Below are 18,604 nucleotides of genomic sequence, written 5' to 3' on the forward strand. Positions count from 1 at the left end.
AAGTAGTGTTGCTTTTATTTAAGCACCAACATGCATATTCCTCGCTTTAAAACACAATATTCCAAAAGTGAAATTATAAAATATTCAGCCCGGCCCGTAGCCCATATCTATGGCTTTTCAAATCTGCGTGCAACCGTTGGCCTGTCGTTTGTTCCATCACCTACACTGATGTCAATTTTAATTATTACCTCCGTCTCTTAAAGTTTGACACAATTTACCATTTCGGTCTATTTCTAAATGTTTAACACACTTCACTTTTTACTATTTTTGGTAGTAGACTTCATATTCCATTAACTTATTACTACTCACACTTTATTATAAAATTAATACTTTAAAAGTAGGACCTACATCCCAGCAACTTTTTCAACTCACTTTCCATTACATTTCTTAAAACTCATGGCGGATCAAAGTGTGTCAATGTTTGGAGGACGGAGGTAGTATAAACTAATGTTAAATGCTATGCACAGGACAAAAGATTTTTAAAACAATGAAGATATATTAACTTAAAATAAAGAATATAGAGTAAATAAGTATAAAAATACATTTACAGATACGAATTAATTAAAATAAATATTTCTAATATTATAAACAATTAAAAATATAATAAACAACAACTAAAAGATATCCGTACTTCTCTCAACCTACTCTCAATGAAACATTTCATATTTTAGCAGAGAGTAAAGGTTAAAATTGATACTAAACATATGATTATCTTTTGGATTTTCTGGTCCTGAACATATGGAAATTTGATCATTTTGGTACTCCGTCAACATTTCCGTTAAAAACTAACGGTCAACGGGTTTAATCCCTATTTTGACCAAATTAAACTTTTAATTCTGATTTTTTACTCTCGAATTAATTTCCTAATTATTTTTAGAGAGTGTGTGGATTGGAATTAAAAATGGATTTCCATTTTTCATTTCTCTTAAATCATTTTCCATTTCAATTCCATCTAATTCCATTTCTCAATTTTCCAATCAATTTATGTTGAAGCAGAGCATGGATGAAATGAAGCAATTGTTTAAGCTAAGCATGGAGCTCCAAGAAACCAGGGTCCGAGCAGACCAAGACCTCAAATCGCGCGACGCCCAAATCCTCCGCCTGAAGGAGCTCCTCGCCGCTGCCATAAAGAACGCGATGAAGCTCGAGAAAATTGCAAGAAGATATTGTTGGAGAAGATCCTCGTCCACCAATCAGCCCCCAATTCAGCAATCTCCAGCATAGAAGACGAGCCCGCTAAAGGAATCGACGGATTGTCCTCCTTCGACTGCGAGGAGAGCATCGCTTCGTTACTTGACAGAATGCCCGTGGAGTTGATCAAAGGCCCGTTGCCGGAAACGGGGAAGCTGTTGCAGGCGGTGGTGAAAAGGGGAATTAAAAATGGATTTGCATGAATGTGAAGACGGTGATTAAATTAAATAATATGTTTATAAAAATAATTAGGGAATTAATTAGGGAGTAAAAAATCAGAATTAAAAGTTTAATTTGGTCAAAATCGGGATTAAACCCGTTGACCGTTAGTTTTTAACGGAAATGTTGACGGAGGACCAAAATGATCAAATTTCCATATGATCAGGACCAAAAAATTCAAAAGATAATGTTTAGGACCAAAAACGTAAAATGACCATATGTTCAGGACCAATTTCGGCATTTACTCTTTAGCAGATGATTATATGCTATTTTAATACTCCCTCCGTCCCACAAAAGATGTCACACTTTCCTTTTTAGTTTGTCCCACAAAAGATGTCACATTTCCTTTTTTGTAAAAAGTTTTCTCTCACATGAATATAAAAATTATATTTTCTCTCTTCATTTAACACACAAAACAAAACCTTCTAAAATCTCGTGTCGTCTCAAAAGTGTGACATCTTTTGTGGGACGGAGGGAGTATTTGATATGAGTGTAGTAGTATAAAGTAAAATACTTTAAATAACAAAAGAGGAGATATGTGGATGAAATAGAATAAGACATACAAATAAAGAAAAACGTAATACTACTATTTACAAAAGAAAAAAAAGCAAACTATTTGAACGAATAAATAGTAATAGTCAAATAAAAAGCATATAATATAAAATTTAATAAATAGTAGTAGTCAAATAAAAACCAAACATTATAATATAGAAGTCCCGTTATAAACTTCACAGTAACATAACTTACATCAAATAATTGTTAAAAAGTAAAAAGATTCACATTAGAAGATATCTCTAGGTCAAAAGGAGATGACATATGACAGTTACACAAGCAACAAGATGAAGATCACATGTAGCTATATGCAGAGGAAAGTTGGAATTGATCCTTGAATGATCTTATTAGATAAACCAGTTGATATAAAACAACACTAATCAATAAAATATAAATCCATACCAGTACCTATCGATCTTCCAATAGCAACCACAAGTTCATCTCAACGACTATTGTAATCATAGAAAATTATCAATAAGCATGAATTGATCGCACCATCTCAATAAAACAGAATAACAATCAATAAAACAACACCCACATTATTGAATTTAATCACTGCCTCAGATAAAAATCTAAACACATTCAATGCAGAAAAAAACATAGGAGTAATACTTACAATGCATAACCTCTAATATTACTACAATTCGCAACACCAATTCAAGACTATTAGCAGAACTAAAGCAATGAGAGATTATAATCGAATTAGTACCATTTTTCGCCGATACCCTAAATTCCTTGATGCGCGTGTATGTGATATTAGACTGAAGATTACGGAAGAGGCAGCGGTTAAAATAGAAGGATGAAACTAAAAATTAGAAAAATGTTATATGTTTATAATACATGGAATAAATCAAATCAAATCAAATCAAATTAAATTAAAACCTCCCACTTCTCCACTTAATCCCATATTTTTAGGCCTTTAATTATATATTTAATATAATTTTTTAAATTAAATATCAATTTTGTAAATTTCTTCAAAACTCTCCTTTTATATATTGTATAGATAACTAAAAACGCAGAGTACAAAATAAATCATATTGCACATATATAATGTTACAAGTGATATTCTGAAACACTTTAATAATATAAAATTTATATATAATAATAATAATAATAATAATAATAATAATAATAATAATAATTATTATTATTATTATTATTATTATTATTATTATTATTATTATTATTATTTCAAGAGGCTGAGAGGACTTGGAGGAAGAGGAATGAGGGGAAGAGGATGAAGACGCCATGGATGAGTGAAATGATTAGTAGTATTTGATTGATGGCGAAGATGCAATTGCAATGTAAAAGTTAAAGGGTTTTATAATTTAACATATACTCCCTCCGTCCCATAAAAGTTGAGACAAAATTTTTGGGCACGGAGATTAAGAATTTATATTAAGTAAATAGGAAAGATGAAAAAAGTAGGAAAGATAAGAGAGAGTAAAGTAAATGATTGAATAAAGTAAGAGTGATTAGATGTTTTGTCTTTAGTTAAAAAAGGAAATGACTCAACTTTATTGGGACGGACTAAAAAGGAATACGACTCAACTTTTATGGGACGGAGGGAGTACTACACTCATATTTGAATATGTAGAGTGAGGAAGGAAGGAGTGTAGATGACTTGATGCAAGAAATCGGTGAAAAAGAAGTCATAATTTGAGAGTGAGGGGGATTACATTATAAATTGCTTAAGTTGGTCAAAATTGTGATTAAAATTGCTGATGTTAAATATTAACAGAATTGTTAACGGATGATCAATTGTGATCTGATTTGAAATATGCAGGATCAAAAAATTTTAAAAATAAAATCTAGGACCAAAAAATTTGAAAGATAAAGTTTATGACCAAAATTATAAAATGAGTATATGTTCATGACCAATTTTGAGCTTTAGTATAAGTAATACATGCATCCAACAATTTGTATTGTTGCTTTGCAGGCTTGATTATCAGCCGGCCCGCTTCAAGCTCGGGCCAATGGGCAGGTACTAAGGTTTGGGCTTCGTGCGCCGCACCTGAGATTAGGAGTGTGGTTTATAATGCATGAAATTGCTTTCTTTATTTAGTATTCACCTTATATATTATTCATAAACATTATACTACTTCGTAAAGGTAACATATACTCCCTCCGTCTCATTGAAAATGACCCACTTTCCTTTTTGGTTTGTCCCAATCAAGATGATCCATTGCTTAAAATGGAAACCTCTTTATCTCTATTTTATTCCCTCTCTCTTACTTTACTCTCTCCACTTAACACACAAAATAAAGTTGCATAAAATTCCGTGCCATCACAGGAATGGGTCATCTTCCTTGGAACGGAGGGAGTACTATTTTCAAAGTCGAATCGATATCTATATGTATATAAAATGGGAGTTTACTAAAAACTTACTCATTGTGACTAATTTAAATTAATATAATAAATTAGATATAATTTACAATTCTATTAGGCAGTTTCTTTATAAATGTAATCCAGAAGCTATGCTAAACAAAAAATTAATTTTTATCATTAGCAGTTTAGCACTCATCTCCTATCAGCCGTTTAGAAATTTTTTTCAATTGAACAGTCCTTCAAATGTAATTAGTGTGCATTTATCCGGCAGTTTGTCTACACATGATTGCATACATAACATATTAATTTTAGAAAATAAACTTTCATCATTGTAGTGCATTTGCACACTAACTGGAAGCGAGACAAAATCTATTGATTCAATTTGTTTTTTATTAACGAATTATGATTGTAATTTTTTTTTTTGAGTGAAAGCTGGCCCGCCTGATTACAAAGATAAATTAACGAGCGTACGAAATACTAAGTCTATCGTGTAACATCCAAATACCAAGCCATATGGGAGGGGATTCTAAAGTATGAACTCCTCTAGAAAACCTATAGGCGTGATGCGATAGAAAATCCGCAGCAAAATTCCCTTGCCGATGCAAATGGTTGACCACCACCGAATTAAAATCTGGAAGCAAGTCACACACACCTTGCACAATAGATCTACAATTAATGGACACTTCAAAGTCCCCCTTGATCATTGAGATACCCATGAGGCTGTCACTTTCCACCTCCAACTTTCGGAAGCCCAAAGCTTTCGCCAAACGTAAACCATGGAGCAGGCACCAAAGTTCAGCCAACAAAATGGAGCATAACCCAATATTTACCACGAAACCATACCTCCAAGAACATGCTGCATCCCGGAAGAGGCCACCTCCATAAGCACGTCCTGACCCGCTCTCCAGGGAAGCATCCGTATTGAGCTTTAAAGTGTCAGTCGCAGGAGGACGCCAACCTACTAGGATAGGTGATCGAGTCACTCCCGAGCACCGATCAGTTACCATTCTAGTCTCTTCCACCATATTCACCATGTTAATAATTCGGGTCATCATTCCCTGCGGGCTTACTCATTCTCCCTTAAAAATGAATCTACACCTTTTCTTCCATAATTGCCAGCAACCAACACCAAAAACAGTGCACCACTTTACTCCGGTACCAAGTAGGACCTTCGAAGTGATATTCTGGATCACCCATTCTGTCAATTTAAAGGCACATCAAAAAAGTCTTTCTCCCCACCATATTGCATTGACCCTTCCCTGGTTCTTTTTTCATCACCACAATCACGTAACTTATGCAAGACACTTTCATCACCACTGCTACACATGCTACACGCGGCTGTGAAGACATGCACCGTCTCTCTCGTTCTTCATTAACTAAGACCCCATTATTTAGTAGGAGCCAAAAAAAGGTTCGGACTTAATCACTAAGATCTAATTCAAATGGTAAAGCTGAGTTACCATTGTTAGCTTAAAGTTGCATTGTAGTAGTAGTATTTTTGCAGCTTGTGTGATGGTATAATAATCTGATCTACATACAATGTACGGGTGTAGTGCAATATTATTATGTATATCAGTATAAATTTTATTGAAGAAAATGATTTGTTTTGGTGGATTAAAGTGCATTAATTAATATTATGCATATAAGCATATATTTTATTGAAGAAAATGATTTGTAGTGGTGGAATTAATCTGCCACTGATATGGGTAAATTAAATCTTCTTAGGAGTTTTTGTTCTTCAGAAATATGTCTAAAATAACATCATGATCATTTAATAACGATGCCAATGTTTCATTTCACATATTAAGCATTCAGAACAGAGACATGGCATTCCAGCACTACTTTATGAAGGGATGGGAGTATCTTCCTCAGCAATCTGCAGCATCTGAAAAGCCTTCTGCTTGCTTCGATTGCAGCATATGTTTAGACTTTGCCCAAGATCCAGTGGTGACCCTCTGCGGACATCTCTACTGTTGTCCCTGCATATACAAGGGGTTTGACTCCCAAAGCTCATACCCCTAAGGCCACCAGCAGCTGACTTGTTTAGTCCGAAACAGCAGCTTCCCTCTCCCTCTCGCCATTCTTATCAGAACCCATATGAATGAAGATTTATCGCCTCAGCTGTTCAATCTTGGAGGTACAGCAGCATTGCCGACCATAGGAATGTTTGGAGAGATGGTTTATGCTAGAGTCTTTGGCAACTCGCAAAGCTTATATGCATACCCCAATTCATACCACACTGTAGTTAGTAGGTCACCAAGGTTGAGAAGGCAGGAGTTGCAGGCTGATGAATCTCTCAACAGAATCACAATTTTCTTATTTTGTTTTTTCCTTTTGTGTCTCCTTGTACTCTGATTTCCTTTGCTTTCTCCTTAGCTTGTATACATTCTATACAAACAAGTGGGCTTATTTAATCAAATGGAAACAACAACGTTACCTCCTTAATCATTAACATCTTCATCTTCACCAACAAGTACTTCCTCAAAATCTTGATCTTCTCTGACATCGGGAAGCTCATTAGAAGCAGAGGCCTCCGACATAAACCTCCTCCTTAGCGACATTATTAACTCCTGTGCCTCTTCCACACACTCGTTACTCTGCAAATACTCTAAACAAGTTATCAAGGCTTGCTTCTTGGACATAAATTTAGGGGGGCATGCGGCGATCCCCTTCCTCAATGATTGCACAGCCTCAGCTATTTGATTCTTCTTCACATAACCTCCTGCCAGATGACACCATGTCAATACAAGTGGCCTACCGCCTTTTGATACTACTTTGTCCATTAGGGCTTCAGCCTTCTCCACACAACCGCCTGTACAGTAAGCATCGATCAAGAAGTTAGCCACCCGGAAATCAAACAACGAGGCACCTGACTCCCACTCTTCAAATATTTTCTCCATCCCATTAATGTCATTAAACTTCATCAATGAGCGCATCATGCTAATGTAAACCTTATTAACGACTTTCTTATCCTTGGAAGCCTTCCAGATTCTGTACAGTTCTTCTTTCTTCCCTGCTTCAGCATACAGATTGAGGATGAAAGCTAGCAAAACATATTTCTGGGAGCATGTCTTCAATTGCTTTTCTAATTTCTTTAGTACTTCCACAGCTTCATCAGTTGAGCCAATTCTCAAGTAACCCTGCGCTGCGGTGACCAATGTTCGCCAATGCACGACAACTTGAGGATCGGATTCCATAACCCTCACAACTCGCTCCATTCCCTCAGCATCAGAGGCTGCGGCACATGCACTCAAGCAGACCGAGTAGGTGAATTGGTCATAACAGATGCCTTTGAATTCCATTTCAGCGAGCAGGTCGCGCAGCTTTTCCCTATTTCCTAACCGGAAATACAAATTCATCATGAGGTTGTACCATATTGGTTTGTCAGTATAGCCCAAGTCTCTAGCTTTTTGCATAATCGATTCTGCTTTATCCACATATTTCGAGATCGTATAGCAGTTGAGAAGCGCAAGATAGATCTGATAAGTCCTTACATGTTGTGGAATTTTAGTGAAGTAAGTCTCAGCTTGTTCAATGCCGAAATTTTTCAGTATCAACTTTAATCGTACAGCAATATCGAAAGGTGAAATGGGATAACGTTTTTCATTACTCATCCAGAGGGATACCTGAAAAACATAATTCAACCTCAAGCACCTAAAAATCTAAGATCACAGTATCAAGCAAACCCTAGATGCTCCGTCACTAAGCATTAAACTCACACTACTAATTATCAAAGGCATTGGGATTTGGGAGAAATAAAATTGAATGTAAGGTAACGAAAAAAACCTCAAGAGCATGTCTGAATCTCTTAAAAGCCATCAACTCAGTGATAACTCGTTGAAGATCCCATTTATTTGCGGAGTTCCCCTTTCGGATCCACTCGTCGAGCGCGGGGACTACGGAACCATTGGGGTCGCCTAAATGTGCGATGCTGCGGTAGATAGACTCAAAGACAGGACTTTTCCGCGAGGAACGTGTCCGGATTTGGGTTTTCTGCAAAGAAGAATAGGCGCGCCGGGTCAGAGACGAGGAGAAGAAGAGCTTCATTGCTGCTTCGAGTGTTGACGGCAAATTATTCTACAGTATTATGTTAATTAGATTTACTGAAAAGCGTTTGCACTGGGCTGAGTAACGAATTTGGGCTTATTTATACGAATAGTAAAGAATGCCCAGTGATAAATTGACCATTTCACCCCCTTCCCCGGCCAGCTAGAACGCTAATCGAACTATATTCTCAGTTCTAACTTCTAACCTATCAAATTCCAAAGAAATTCGAAATGCTATCGTGTAGAAACCCTGTCAAAACCCTAATTCATACCTACATTATTAACGGGCGATGTTACCAAGCGAACAGGAAGAATTCACTGTACGCCAAAATCAGTCCCCAGGGAAACCCTAGCACCAATATCACTCCTGAGCTGGATAAATGGATTGCTACTGGAAAAAATGTCCGATTCGCCGAGCTTCAACGCATTATTATCGATCTCCGTAGGCGCAAACGTTTCAGTCAAGCTCTCCAGGTGTGTGTGTGCCGTCGAACTATTTCTTTGATTTACTATTTGGTTGGATTACTGTTGTTAAAGATTTCAAATGATCGTTCAACTAAAAGATAATGCGTTCCAAGGGTTAAGATGCTAGTTGTGTACCTTGATACTGTGTGATTGTGTAGTGAAATTCCGTGTTTATATATACTCCATATCGACGATACATATATGGATGCATAAGTCCGTGTTCTGCAGCTTACTGTATTCGCATGCTTAATTGAGGTGTAGCAGCAAAAGCGTCGACCACAAAGTATTTCATATGCATTATTTTGAATATGGGATTATTTCGTGCAGGTTTCTGAGTGGATGAAAGGGAGAAGTGTTTATACTTTCACCCCGGTTGAGCATGCCGTGCAGTTGGATCTGATTGGTAAGGTTCATGGATTTGTGCATGCTGAGAGCTATTTCAATAGCTTGACTGAGCAAGATAAGACTGATAAGGTGCATGGTGCTCTTCTTCATTGTTATGTTCGACAGCGTGAAACTGAAAGAGCACTGGCACTTCTCAAGACCATTACAGACAAAGGACTTCCTTTGTCTGTTCTAACTTTCATTGACATTATGTGCCTGCATGCTTCTACCGATGAGATTGACAAGGTCCCTCAAGTCTTTAAGCAAATGAAGGAGCACGGGGTTCAGCCTGATAATTTGAGTTATCGAATTTGTATTAATTCGTTTGGAGTGAGATCTGACATTGAGGGATTGGAAAAGGTTCTGAACGAGATGGAAAATGATCCTCATATCACCATGGATTGGAACACATATGCTGTTGTGGCGAATTTATATGCCAATGCCGGCCTCAACCACAAGGCAAACATTTATCTTCAAAAAACAGAGAAGATGCGAAATGGTAAAGATGCATTAGGGTATAACCATCTCATCTCACTTCATGCACGACTGGGAAACAGACGTGATGTTTTGAGGTTGTGGCATGATGAAAAGATTGCTTGTAAGAGGTGTCATAACCGAGAGTACATAAACACGATGGGGGCACTGGTGAGGCTGGGCGATCTTGAAGAAGCAGAGAAAGTGCTCAAGGAGTGGGAAACCTCGAGTAACTGCTATGATTTCCGAGTGCCAAAAGTGGTAATTGATGGATATATTGAGAAGGGTTTATGTGAAAATGCGGAAGCACTACTGAACCACTTGACAGATATGGGTAAGGAATCAACACCAAATATTTGGGGCATACTGGCAAAAGGATACCTGGAGAAGGATAAGATTGAAAATGGCTTGAAATCTCTAAAAAAGGCCCTCACTTTACATGTAACAAATACAGAGATTAAGCTTAACGATAAGGTGATTGTAGGGGTAGTGAGGTTGATTGGTGAGAGAGGCAGCTGTGATGATGTGGAAAGAGCTATAAATTTATTGAGATCAGTAGTTCACTTGGAGAGGCAGGTGTATCATACATTGTTGAAATCCTATATCATCAGTGGCAAAGACGGCAATCGGCTACTAGAGATGATGAGATCTGATGATTACAAAGAAGATGAAGAAATGATCAAGATCCTTTCATTGCAGCAGAATGCTAAGTAGTTTTTCTGTAAATTTTGCATTTAGTGTGCTACCAATCTGTACCATCATTTGCAGTAAAATTCAAATTATATTATAGATATATAATGTACAACTTCACCTTTTAATTTGAGGTAGTAATTTGCTGTTTTTCATGTAATTTGAGGTAGTAATATATAGTTATCTGTTTGTATATGGGGTGTTATAGTTAGCATAGAGTAGTTTCTGCTCCCACAGTAGGCAAGAGAGACACAACTGCAACATATCCTAGGAAACATATGAACCACTCATGAGTTCAATTTAGCTTGAAAAAAATTGCATAAACAGCCAACAAAAACCAATTATATCTCGACAAAACCGTGGCAGTAACAATTCAAATGCATATAATAGTTGAGAGAAGAGAAAATATGAGCAACTACAGGTCCAGAAGATGACCATTTCTTACAGCATCACGCAAGTAGCACCGATATAGAGCAAGGACAATTAAGTAAAGTTGATATGCAAATCTGTCCAGAATTTACTCACACTAGGTACTCTTAAGTTCGCCATTGTTGTGGAGCTCGAGCACAATCTCACAGCCTCCTACTAGTTCTCCTGTGTAATACAGCTATGGAAAAGTTTGCAAGTTTGAGAAAGTCTTCAGTCCTTGCCTCACCTCCGTCAGTCAGAATGCTGAAAGAACCAAATTTTAGACCCTCTTCTTTCAAGGCATTAACTACCTTAGAGCTGAAACCACATTTTGGAGCATCTGGCGTGCCCTTCATGAAAATTAATTAAATTATGAAATCTGTTAAATAAAGATTTTATCAAATTACAACTTACATTCTCTGTTTTTCAATATGTGAAGCAAATTTTATATGTTCTCTACACATGAGGATTGGAGAATAAAAAGAAAGATGTTGAAAGAGAGCATTGGAATAATTGTAGAGCTTTACAAATTTTCTTGCTTCCAGTTTGATTCTCTCTACACATGAGGTATGGCATCACGCATATGTTATTTCATGCAGTAAATTTGAAGAGGTGCATGAATCATGTTGGATCTAGTTACAAGTAAGAACAAATTAATATCCAGTTATTGAGATAGTAGGAGGATCAACAACCGTTGCTAGAAAAAGGGTTGGGCTTTGGAATCGAACAGAATGAAAGCAAATTTCCCTTCCAGTTACTTAACGACTTGGTCAGGAGGCTAGGGTGCACGATCAAGTAATAATTTTATAGGCCTCAACTATGATCATGGCTTCTGTATCCTGCCTTGACAACCGTCTCATGTTAGAAGTGTTGCGCAGTGCTCTGCAGAGTATGCAGAAGACATCATCCATCACTACAACAGACCTGAGCTGATTCCACAGACAAACGATAATGAAGATTACTGATATTTGAACACAAAGAGTGGAGAGCACCGAGTTACCATGGAATTTCTGGGTTTTCATCTTGATGCAACAAAGCCAGGAAGTTGCTTCCTGAGAGGTGTAAGAAGGTGCTCCATGATCGAAAGATTTCTATAATTTCTTCCGATATGTTCAAGCAGTTCCTCACTGGAAGGCACAGCTCTTCGGGTGGCTTCAAAACTGATTTCTCAAAAACTGCCAACATTCTGCTATGACAAAGAAAAGACGCACTAACCTGAATCAAGATCAAGATAATGATGGTTGCAACAATCTTTATCCAAATGGGGAGGGTGATGCAGTCAGTGAAGGTGGCAGCACCTCACAGCCTCTGCTCATCTGTATATTACGCTGTACGTGTGCTAACATGAGAAAAACTGATGCAATCATCAAGAGTAAAATGAGTCTTATCCAGTATAAGAATCTGCAACTAATATGTCCACGCTCTTCAAGAAAAATGAACTCTTCTGTGTAATTGCCGCAAGCAAAATAAATAAATACTAATATGCAACCATGCTCTACTGACTGGTTATCACACAGATTCACTCTCTTAGTGCCAAGGCCAGTTCACCGGAAGGCATCACTCGTCTAAGGGCATCCAAACCAAATAAAAACTCGAGAGAAACTTTTTTCTCAGTGTCAAATAAAAGATTTAGATATATTTAATGATATATACACACATGTGGTCGAAATTGCAAGCTAGACTGAGGCACTGTCACTTGATGAAGGCGACAGTACAGCCATAGTTCATAGGGCTCTCTTGTTCAAATTTTTCTATACGAGGATGTTTCTTTAGTATTTCATAAACACGCTCCTTCAATACCCCAGTGCCCATTCCGTGTATTATGAAGAGAACTGAATTAGGCCCTCTGGAATTAATGGCCATCTCAATATTGAAAGTAGCTTCCTCGAATCTCATTCCCCGCAGGTCCACGGTGTTCTTCAATGTCTGCACAACAGGACTATAAGAAACCTTCTCATCTTTCATGGAATCTGAAATATTTTTCAGATTCTCGAGTCTCTTTGTCTGCCGACCCTACAGTATCAATTACAAGAATCCTTTACGCGTGAGATACATTCATTCTCAGAAATAAAAAAGTAAAACACAAAAGAGTACGACATGTATGACTCTTTAGTTAATAAAACATTGAAAATTAGGAAGGAGAAAGTATTGAAGATTAGAAAAATGACACAAGTATTTCTGGAGAGAACTATTCCTTTGTCATCCACACTAACAAATATTCCTACGAGCATCAAGTATTATTGGAGAGTGACTGAGCGGATGAGGAGTAGCCACAGTTACAACGAGGACTCAACCGAAATAGATGGAAATTGAAAATAAAAGATCAAAAAGTTAGCTTAATCCTAGCATACCTTTCTCCTCGGTTGTGGGGCTGATGTCAGGGCACCATTAGCTGCAACAGCATTTATACTACTTAAGTTTACACGGACTCTGATTTTTCCATATTGGACAAGGACTGTGTTATCCGCACTTGGTGCTTCAACTACAGTAGCCACCTTATCCCCTAAATCCTTTATAACGATTTGCTCTCCAATCTGTGGTACATAAAAACTACTAGTAGCATTTCTATCTACAAAATCATCACCAGAAGGCTGATGAGCTTGAACAATGGATGCAATGGCAGATTCTGATTCCTTCAAAAGAATATTGAAGTCCTTTGGCTCAGTAATTTTCAGTTGCTTCTCAAACTCTTGCACTACAGTATCAACTTCAGCCTTCACAACCTTCAATTCCTTTTGAATCATCTTGGTCTCATTTGCCTTAAGAGCTGCTTCACGCACATCAAGATCAACTGCCTCGTCATGAATCTTCAATAGGAGAAAGGAAATTGAGATGAAGGGATGCAATGCAGAATGATAAAATTGACCATGAATTAAAGCACATAATGATGAGTAAACAGAGCATTTGATTCTGTAGAGGAGAATGAATTTCTCACAATATGGAGCCAAGATACAAGATATTTACTATCATCCTAACTCATCTATTACATGTAATTAATAAATAGCTCACAGGGGTATGGTTGACAAAAAAAATCTGAAACTTCCAGCAGCATGCCAAAAACTAGTTACATATATTGAGTATGATGCATCAAATAACTTCTATGTAGAAGATGCAGACAATGTATCAGCATAGTTATTGGGCTAAGTCACTACAATTTACCAGAGAAGCTTCAGGACACTGTTAGAATATTTATATACATATACCCACACATATAGAGATCTATAAGGGTTCAGTGCTAAAATTAATTATGAACTCTTACCTCATGATAAAGTCTCAGTACATCTGAATGTAGAGAGGCAGCTTTTTTTTCTTGAATTTCGAGTTTATTTCTCTCCTCAAGTAGAGACTGATACAACAATGTATTAAGCTTCTGCATCTTCTCTGGTGTTAGCTTCTTTACCCAAGATTGTGCCCGCTCAATGATTCTTCCATCAAAGCCTATTGTTTTTGCAATACTTAATGCATTTGACTCACCCATGCTTCCCCAAATAATCCGATAGGTAGGCTGTAGACTCTCCAGGGAGAACTCCATAGCTGCATTCTCAAACTTTGCATCCTTCTCTTTTAAACGAGTTAAATCTGCATAATGGGTTGTCACAACAGCCAAGTTTACTCTTTCCTTGAGATAATGCATTATGCTAGCCGATAGAGCCACACCTTCTGATGGATCAGTTCCACTTCCAAGTTCATCAAGAAGGACAAGAGATCTTTCAGTGGCCACTTTCAGGATGTTACAAATTCGAGAGATGTGTCCGCTAAAGGTTGAAAGACTCTGCTCCAGAGACTTCAGTTGGAATCAATAAACTTTATATCAATAGGCATTCTATATCACCAAAGAAACAAGAAATACTGCACCAATACAAAAAAGGTGCGGTGAGAAAATCAAATTACCTGATGGTCACCAATATCTGCAAGAACAAGATCAAACCATGGCAGCTGTGGATGATTTTGTGCAGGGAGGTACATTCCAGCTTTTAACATTATAGAAACCAATCCTAGAGTTTTCATGGAAGCGGTTTTACCTCCTGTATTAGGTCCTGAGATAACAATCACCCTTACTCCACTTCCAATTTTAATATCAATAGGCACAGGAAAATCAAGATCACCAGGCAGCATGCCAGATTTTCTTACACCGGTTTCCTGATTTGAAGAAGAGGACCTACTTGTTGAAAGAGTAGATATATTTCTCAACGAAGACTCAAGAAGCAAAGGATGACGAATGCTGCTTACATTTACTAATAATGAGTTATGCTCAGAATTCTGACAACCTACAGCACTAAAATTTGGACAGACCCCATTCATCCACTGAGCATGAGCAGCTCTTGCAAAAGCGAGATCTACCTCCAACACTCTATCCAACAAATACTTTATCTGTACACTGGCTTCTGAAATTTCAGAACTAAGGTAACTTAAAATGGCTTGCTCCTCCATTTTTTCTGAATTTGATAGACTCACTTCCAGATTATTCAACTCTACAGCCTCCCTCGGTTCTATGAAGTAAGTAGCTCCAGAGCTGCTAGTGTCTAAAACTACACCATCACGAAGTAGATATCTATGTGTAGTTCTGATAGCAACACACATCCGTGACCTACGTTTGGTAACCAGAGGTCTATCGATTCCACCCGCCTGAAAAACTTGAGATGATATTTTCTTCAGCATTGCCTCTAGATTTTCCATGTTTAACTTCCTTTCTGACCTTATCATTTCTAGTTCTTCACTAGCTTGGTCGAGAACTAGAGAAAAATTACAGTCCACACAAAATTCTATCCTTCGCTCCAATTCGACCAGAAAATCACAGTCACGAAGAATTTCAAGCAGTGGCGAGCACCTGATTGGATGCAATAGGGCAGAAATAATTAAATGAAGCAGCCAAGCAAAGTCTCACTCTCACTCAATCAACAACTAATAAAGTCTGACTGACCTATGGTACGAGCTACTATGAGAAGAAGCAATCTCCTCCAACTGTTGGATCAAAGATCTAGCCGACCTCAGCGTCGTACGCACGGAACAAAGCTCACCGATCATGAGCATCGTACCTGCGACGGACGCATCAACAATCCGAGAAACGTCTTGGATTCCGGAGAAATCCAAGGGGCGGGGCATCGTGAGGGCGGCGGAGGTCTGGTCGAGGAGACGGCGGGTCTCGGTTGGGGTCCGGCCAAGAGGAATCCGTGCAGATTGGGCAGCTGCGAGACCCATGGAGGTGGAGGTGAAGGCGGAGAGCTGGTTGCAGAGGGATGGCCATTCGAGGATTTTGAGAGCCTCCGATTGAAGTGAGTCCGCTAAACGGGGGTCAGGGGAAGCGGTGGCGCGTGAGAGATTCCGTAAGGGCGGAGGGTAGTCCGAGCGAAAGAAGGATTGGGCGAGTATCATGGAATTCGATTTGAATTTCTTTTCCTATCCACAAATATTTGGTGGGAAAACTTCCTACTCTCTCTCTCCGTACCAGTATAAATTAATGCTACCAAAATGTTTACGGATGGATATACATCCACTACTTAGAGCATCCGCAATGGGTAATAGGTCAGCCATAGGCCAGCCATTCTCTCCCTGCCACGTCAGCAACACTCAAAAAACCACCTGCCACATCAGATTTAGGCCAGCCATAGGCCAGCCGCAATAAAAATAATTCAAAATATACTACATTTACGGAATTAAAATTACTAAAATACGGAATTAAATTTACGACACATATACGGGAAAAATAATCCATTCCATTAAAAAAAAAGTGCAAATATTTAAAAAAAAAAATACATGATTCTTTTCTAAAAAAAAGGGCTTCAACACACGGGCCCCGCCGCTCTCTACTCCTCGTCGCCGTCTCCGTCGCCGTCGCCGCCCCCGCTGCCGCTGCCGCCACCCGCGGTATCTGAGCCCACGTCGGAACCCGTAAGCCGTGCCCTCGCGGCGGCTAAATCGGCACGCATGCTCTCGAGCATCTCCTGAAGAAACATCTTCTCCGTGGGGTCTGTGGCGGCCCTCCACTCTTGTAAGACCTTGTACATCTGATCCCGCGTATGGTTACGCGAATGGAGAGTGTACTCGAGTGGGGCGGGTGGGAGGGCGGAGGACTGGACCTCACGGGGCGATAGGGGGGATCCGCCCCTCGCAGCTCGCTGCGCCCGCTTCTGTCCAATCAGGCGGGCGCGACCTGTAAATGAAGGAGGAGACGGAAACTCCTCGACATCCGGGGGGAGGTCATGGGATCCGCCGCTGCTGCCGCTGTAGTCGTCGCTATAGTTCAGTCGCTGCTTCTTCGGCCACCCAGGGTCGCACCCCGCCCGGAACTTCTCGGAGTCCTTCAGCAACAAGAAGCACTCCCAGAAGGTGAACTCCTTATACTTCCCCTCCACGGGGAACTGACTCGCGGCTATCCTCCGGGCGTCCTCCTCGTTCTGCCCACTCTTGAGCTGACGGAGGGCGTTGGCGTACAAGTTCGCAAAACGGCCCACCGCGGCCCTGGTGCGCTCCCACCCCTTCCGGACCTCCTCGTTGCTGAAGTCCTTCCCCTGCGGGCAGTGCCTCCTATAGGCAGCTCTGATCTTCGCCCACATGTTGACGACCCGCTGGTTGTTCGCAACCAGCGGGTCGTCGCATACCTCCAACCACCCCCTGGCCACCCCGACGTACTCATCCTCCGTCCACTTCCTCCGGGTCGGGGTGTGGTCAACAGTGGGCTGCGATGACTCGCCGACCGCCTTCGCCTTCCCCCTCGTCTTCTTCTTCGGCGCGGCCCGCCTCGCCGGAACGGGAGTATCCGGATCATCGAGATCGATCCCCATATCATGCAACGACAGAAGGTCATCGCCAGTGAACTGCGTCTCCGCTGGGGTCGAAGTGTGAGACGAAGCCGTCAAAAAATCAAGAGAGGGCCGATATACCGGGTCCCCTCCCGGTGACCCCTGCCCCTGCAATCCCCCCTGCATCCCGGGATACATACCCTGCTGCACCCCCCCTACCCCCCGCCCTGCCACATCATCCCCATCATCTGCTGCAGCATCATCTGCTGCTGCATCTGGGGCATACCCCCCCACCCGGGCGCTGACTGACCGCCGCTCCCCTGCCCGCCCGTCATCCCCCACGGCATACCCCACGGCATCCCACCAGGCATACCCCCCGGCGCACCAGCCATCATCCCCATCATCTGATTCCAAGGGATGTTAAACCCCGGGCCCATCTGCCCCCATCCAGATCCCACAGGTACCGTGGGAGTCTGAGATCCACTCGTCGCTGGGCTGGACTCGTTGTTGTGATCCATCGCTCGATAATGCTCTTGTACAGAAAGTTAGAGAGAGAGAAAACTCGTTAAAACAAGTGGTGCAAATGAAAATGAAACGAAAATCGCGTTTATATAGGTTTAAAAAAAAAAAAAAAAATCGAAAAACACCGCTGGCCGATCGCTAGCCGATCGGGCCTCTGCAATGGCGGCTAGCCGATCGGCCAGCGGATCGGCTAGCGACGAGCGATCGGCCAGCCAACGCCGATGCGCTGGCCGATTTCGCGCTGGCCGATTGCAATAGTTCGGCTAGTCGATCGGCTAGCGCGACGAATCGGCTAGCCGGTCGCTAGCCGACCATTGCGGATGCTCTTATGCTCATTCATAGAAGTTACTACTATCCTAACTCATTACTGTTATAATTCATCAAATTAAATCTTCTAATTCATCAGGCTCACCGTTCTGATTGATAAAAGTTAATGATTTAATTAATTAAAGGAATTGATGCACATCCTAGGCAGCTCCGTACCGTATTTTTTGGAATATTCAGAAGCCCATAACTCTTTCGTTACTCATCCTTGTTCACCACTTGAAGTGACATTAGAAATCATATTTAATGGGCAAAAGTAGG

At 40.2% G+C, this 18,604-nt stretch overlaps 4 protein-coding genes and 1 pseudogene across 6 annotated transcripts; 2 read left to right on the forward strand and 3 right to left on the reverse strand.

Annotated features, from left to right (window-relative positions):
• Positions 1-6,037: 6,037 nt before the first annotated feature.
• Positions 6,038-8,416, reverse strand: LOC148931804 (pentatricopeptide repeat-containing protein At2g20710, mitochondrial-like). The gene is made up of 2 exons (XM_089066220.1): positions 8,077-8,416; positions 6,038-7,916 (listed from the first exon to the last, which is right to left on the reverse strand). Exons 1-2 carry the CDS (start codon positions 8,335-8,337, stop codon positions 6,732-6,734), a joined length of 1,446 nt encoding a protein of 481 aa, XP_088922346.1. The 5' UTR covers positions 8,338-8,416; the 3' UTR covers positions 6,038-6,731.
• Positions 6,115-6,645, forward strand: LOC148931805 (E3 ubiquitin-protein ligase RMA1H1-like; annotated as a pseudogene).
• A 61-nt stretch (positions 8,417-8,477) lies between the features above and the next one.
• Positions 8,478-10,509, forward strand: LOC148931806 (Tetratricopeptide repeat (TPR)-like superfamily protein). Its single transcript, XM_089066219.1, has 2 exons — positions 8,478-8,810; positions 9,129-10,509. The coding sequence occupies exons 1-2, from the start codon at positions 8,568-8,570 to the stop codon at positions 10,371-10,373; spliced, it is 1,488 nt and encodes a 495-aa protein (XP_088922345.1). The 5' UTR covers positions 8,478-8,567; the 3' UTR covers positions 10,374-10,509.
• A 230-nt stretch (positions 10,510-10,739) lies between these two features.
• Positions 10,740-16,198, reverse strand: LOC148931807 (DNA mismatch repair protein MutS, type 2). Of its 3 annotated transcripts, none has more exons than XR_016136042.1 (6): positions 15,679-16,198; positions 14,649-15,585; positions 14,017-14,541; positions 13,109-13,564; positions 11,450-12,770; positions 10,740-11,021 (listed from the first exon to the last, which is right to left on the reverse strand). XR_016136042.1 is itself a non-coding variant. In XM_089066218.1 (6 exons), the coding sequence occupies exons 1-6, from the start codon at positions 16,128-16,130 to the stop codon at positions 12,450-12,452; spliced, it is 2,613 nt and encodes an 870-aa protein (XP_088922344.1). In that variant the 5' UTR covers positions 16,131-16,198; the 3' UTR covers positions 11,235-12,449. The 3 variants fall into 3 exon arrangements, 2 of the variants coding, with proteins under 2 accessions (XP_088922344.1, XP_088922343.1); XM_089066218.1 differs by lacking the exon at positions 10,740-11,021 and having other exon boundaries at positions 11,235-12,770; positions 14,017-14,336; positions 14,415-14,541; XM_089066217.1 differs by lacking the exon at positions 10,740-11,021 and having other exon boundaries at positions 11,235-12,770.
• On the reverse strand, positions 11,549-11,942 carry LOC148931808 (stem-specific protein TSJT1-like). The gene is made up of 2 exons (XM_089064899.1): positions 11,758-11,942; positions 11,549-11,681 (listed from the first exon to the last, which is right to left on the reverse strand). The coding sequence occupies exons 1-2, from the start codon at positions 11,940-11,942 to the stop codon at positions 11,549-11,551; spliced, it is 318 nt and encodes a 105-aa protein (XP_088921025.1).
• Positions 16,199-18,604: the final 2,406 nt, after the last annotated feature.

Source organism: Salvia hispanica, chromosome 2, assembly GCF_029641045.1.
Source record: "Salvia hispanica isolate PSC_SH4W2 chromosome 2, Shi_PSC_v1, whole genome shotgun sequence".
NCBI lineage: Eukaryota > Viridiplantae > Streptophyta > Magnoliopsida > Lamiales > Lamiaceae > Salvia > Salvia hispanica.

Excerpts from the sequence above, each read along its gene's own strand:
- LOC148931807 (XM_089066217.1), bottom strand. The coding sequence starts at position 16,130 with ATGATACTCGCCCAATCCTTCTTTCGCTCGGACTACCCTCCGCCCTTA. Across the intron at positions 14,542-14,648 it reads CAGATATTGGTGACCATCAG|TCTCTGGAGCAGAGTCTTTC; the intron begins GTAATTTGATTT and ends TTCCAACTGAAG. Across the intron at positions 12,771-13,108 it reads CCCCACAACCGAGGAGAAAG|GGTCGGCAGACAAAGAGACT; the intron begins GTATGCTAGGAT and ends TTGATACTGTAG.
- LOC148931808 (XM_089064899.1), bottom strand. The coding sequence starts at position 11,942 with ATGTTGGCAGTTTTTGAGAAATCAGTTTTGAAGCCACCCGAAGAGCTG. Across the intron at positions 11,682-11,757 it reads GAAAACCCAGAAATTCCATG|GTCTGTTGTAGTGATGGATG; the intron begins GTAACTCGGTGC and ends GAATCAGCTCAG.
- LOC148931804 (XM_089066220.1), bottom strand. The coding sequence starts at position 8,337 with ATGAAGCTCTTCTTCTCCTCGTCTCTGACCCGGCGCGCCTATTCTTCT. Across the intron at positions 7,917-8,076 it reads GATTCAGACATGCTCTTGAG|GTATCCCTCTGGATGAGTAA; the intron begins GTTTTTTTCGTT and ends TATGTTTTTCAG.
- LOC148931806 (XM_089066219.1), top strand. The coding sequence starts at position 8,568 with ATGCTATCGTGTAGAAACCCTGTCAAAACCCTAATTCATACCTACATT. Across the intron at positions 8,811-9,128 it reads GTTTCAGTCAAGCTCTCCAG|GTTTCTGAGTGGATGAAAGG; the intron begins GTGTGTGTGTGC and ends TATTTCGTGCAG.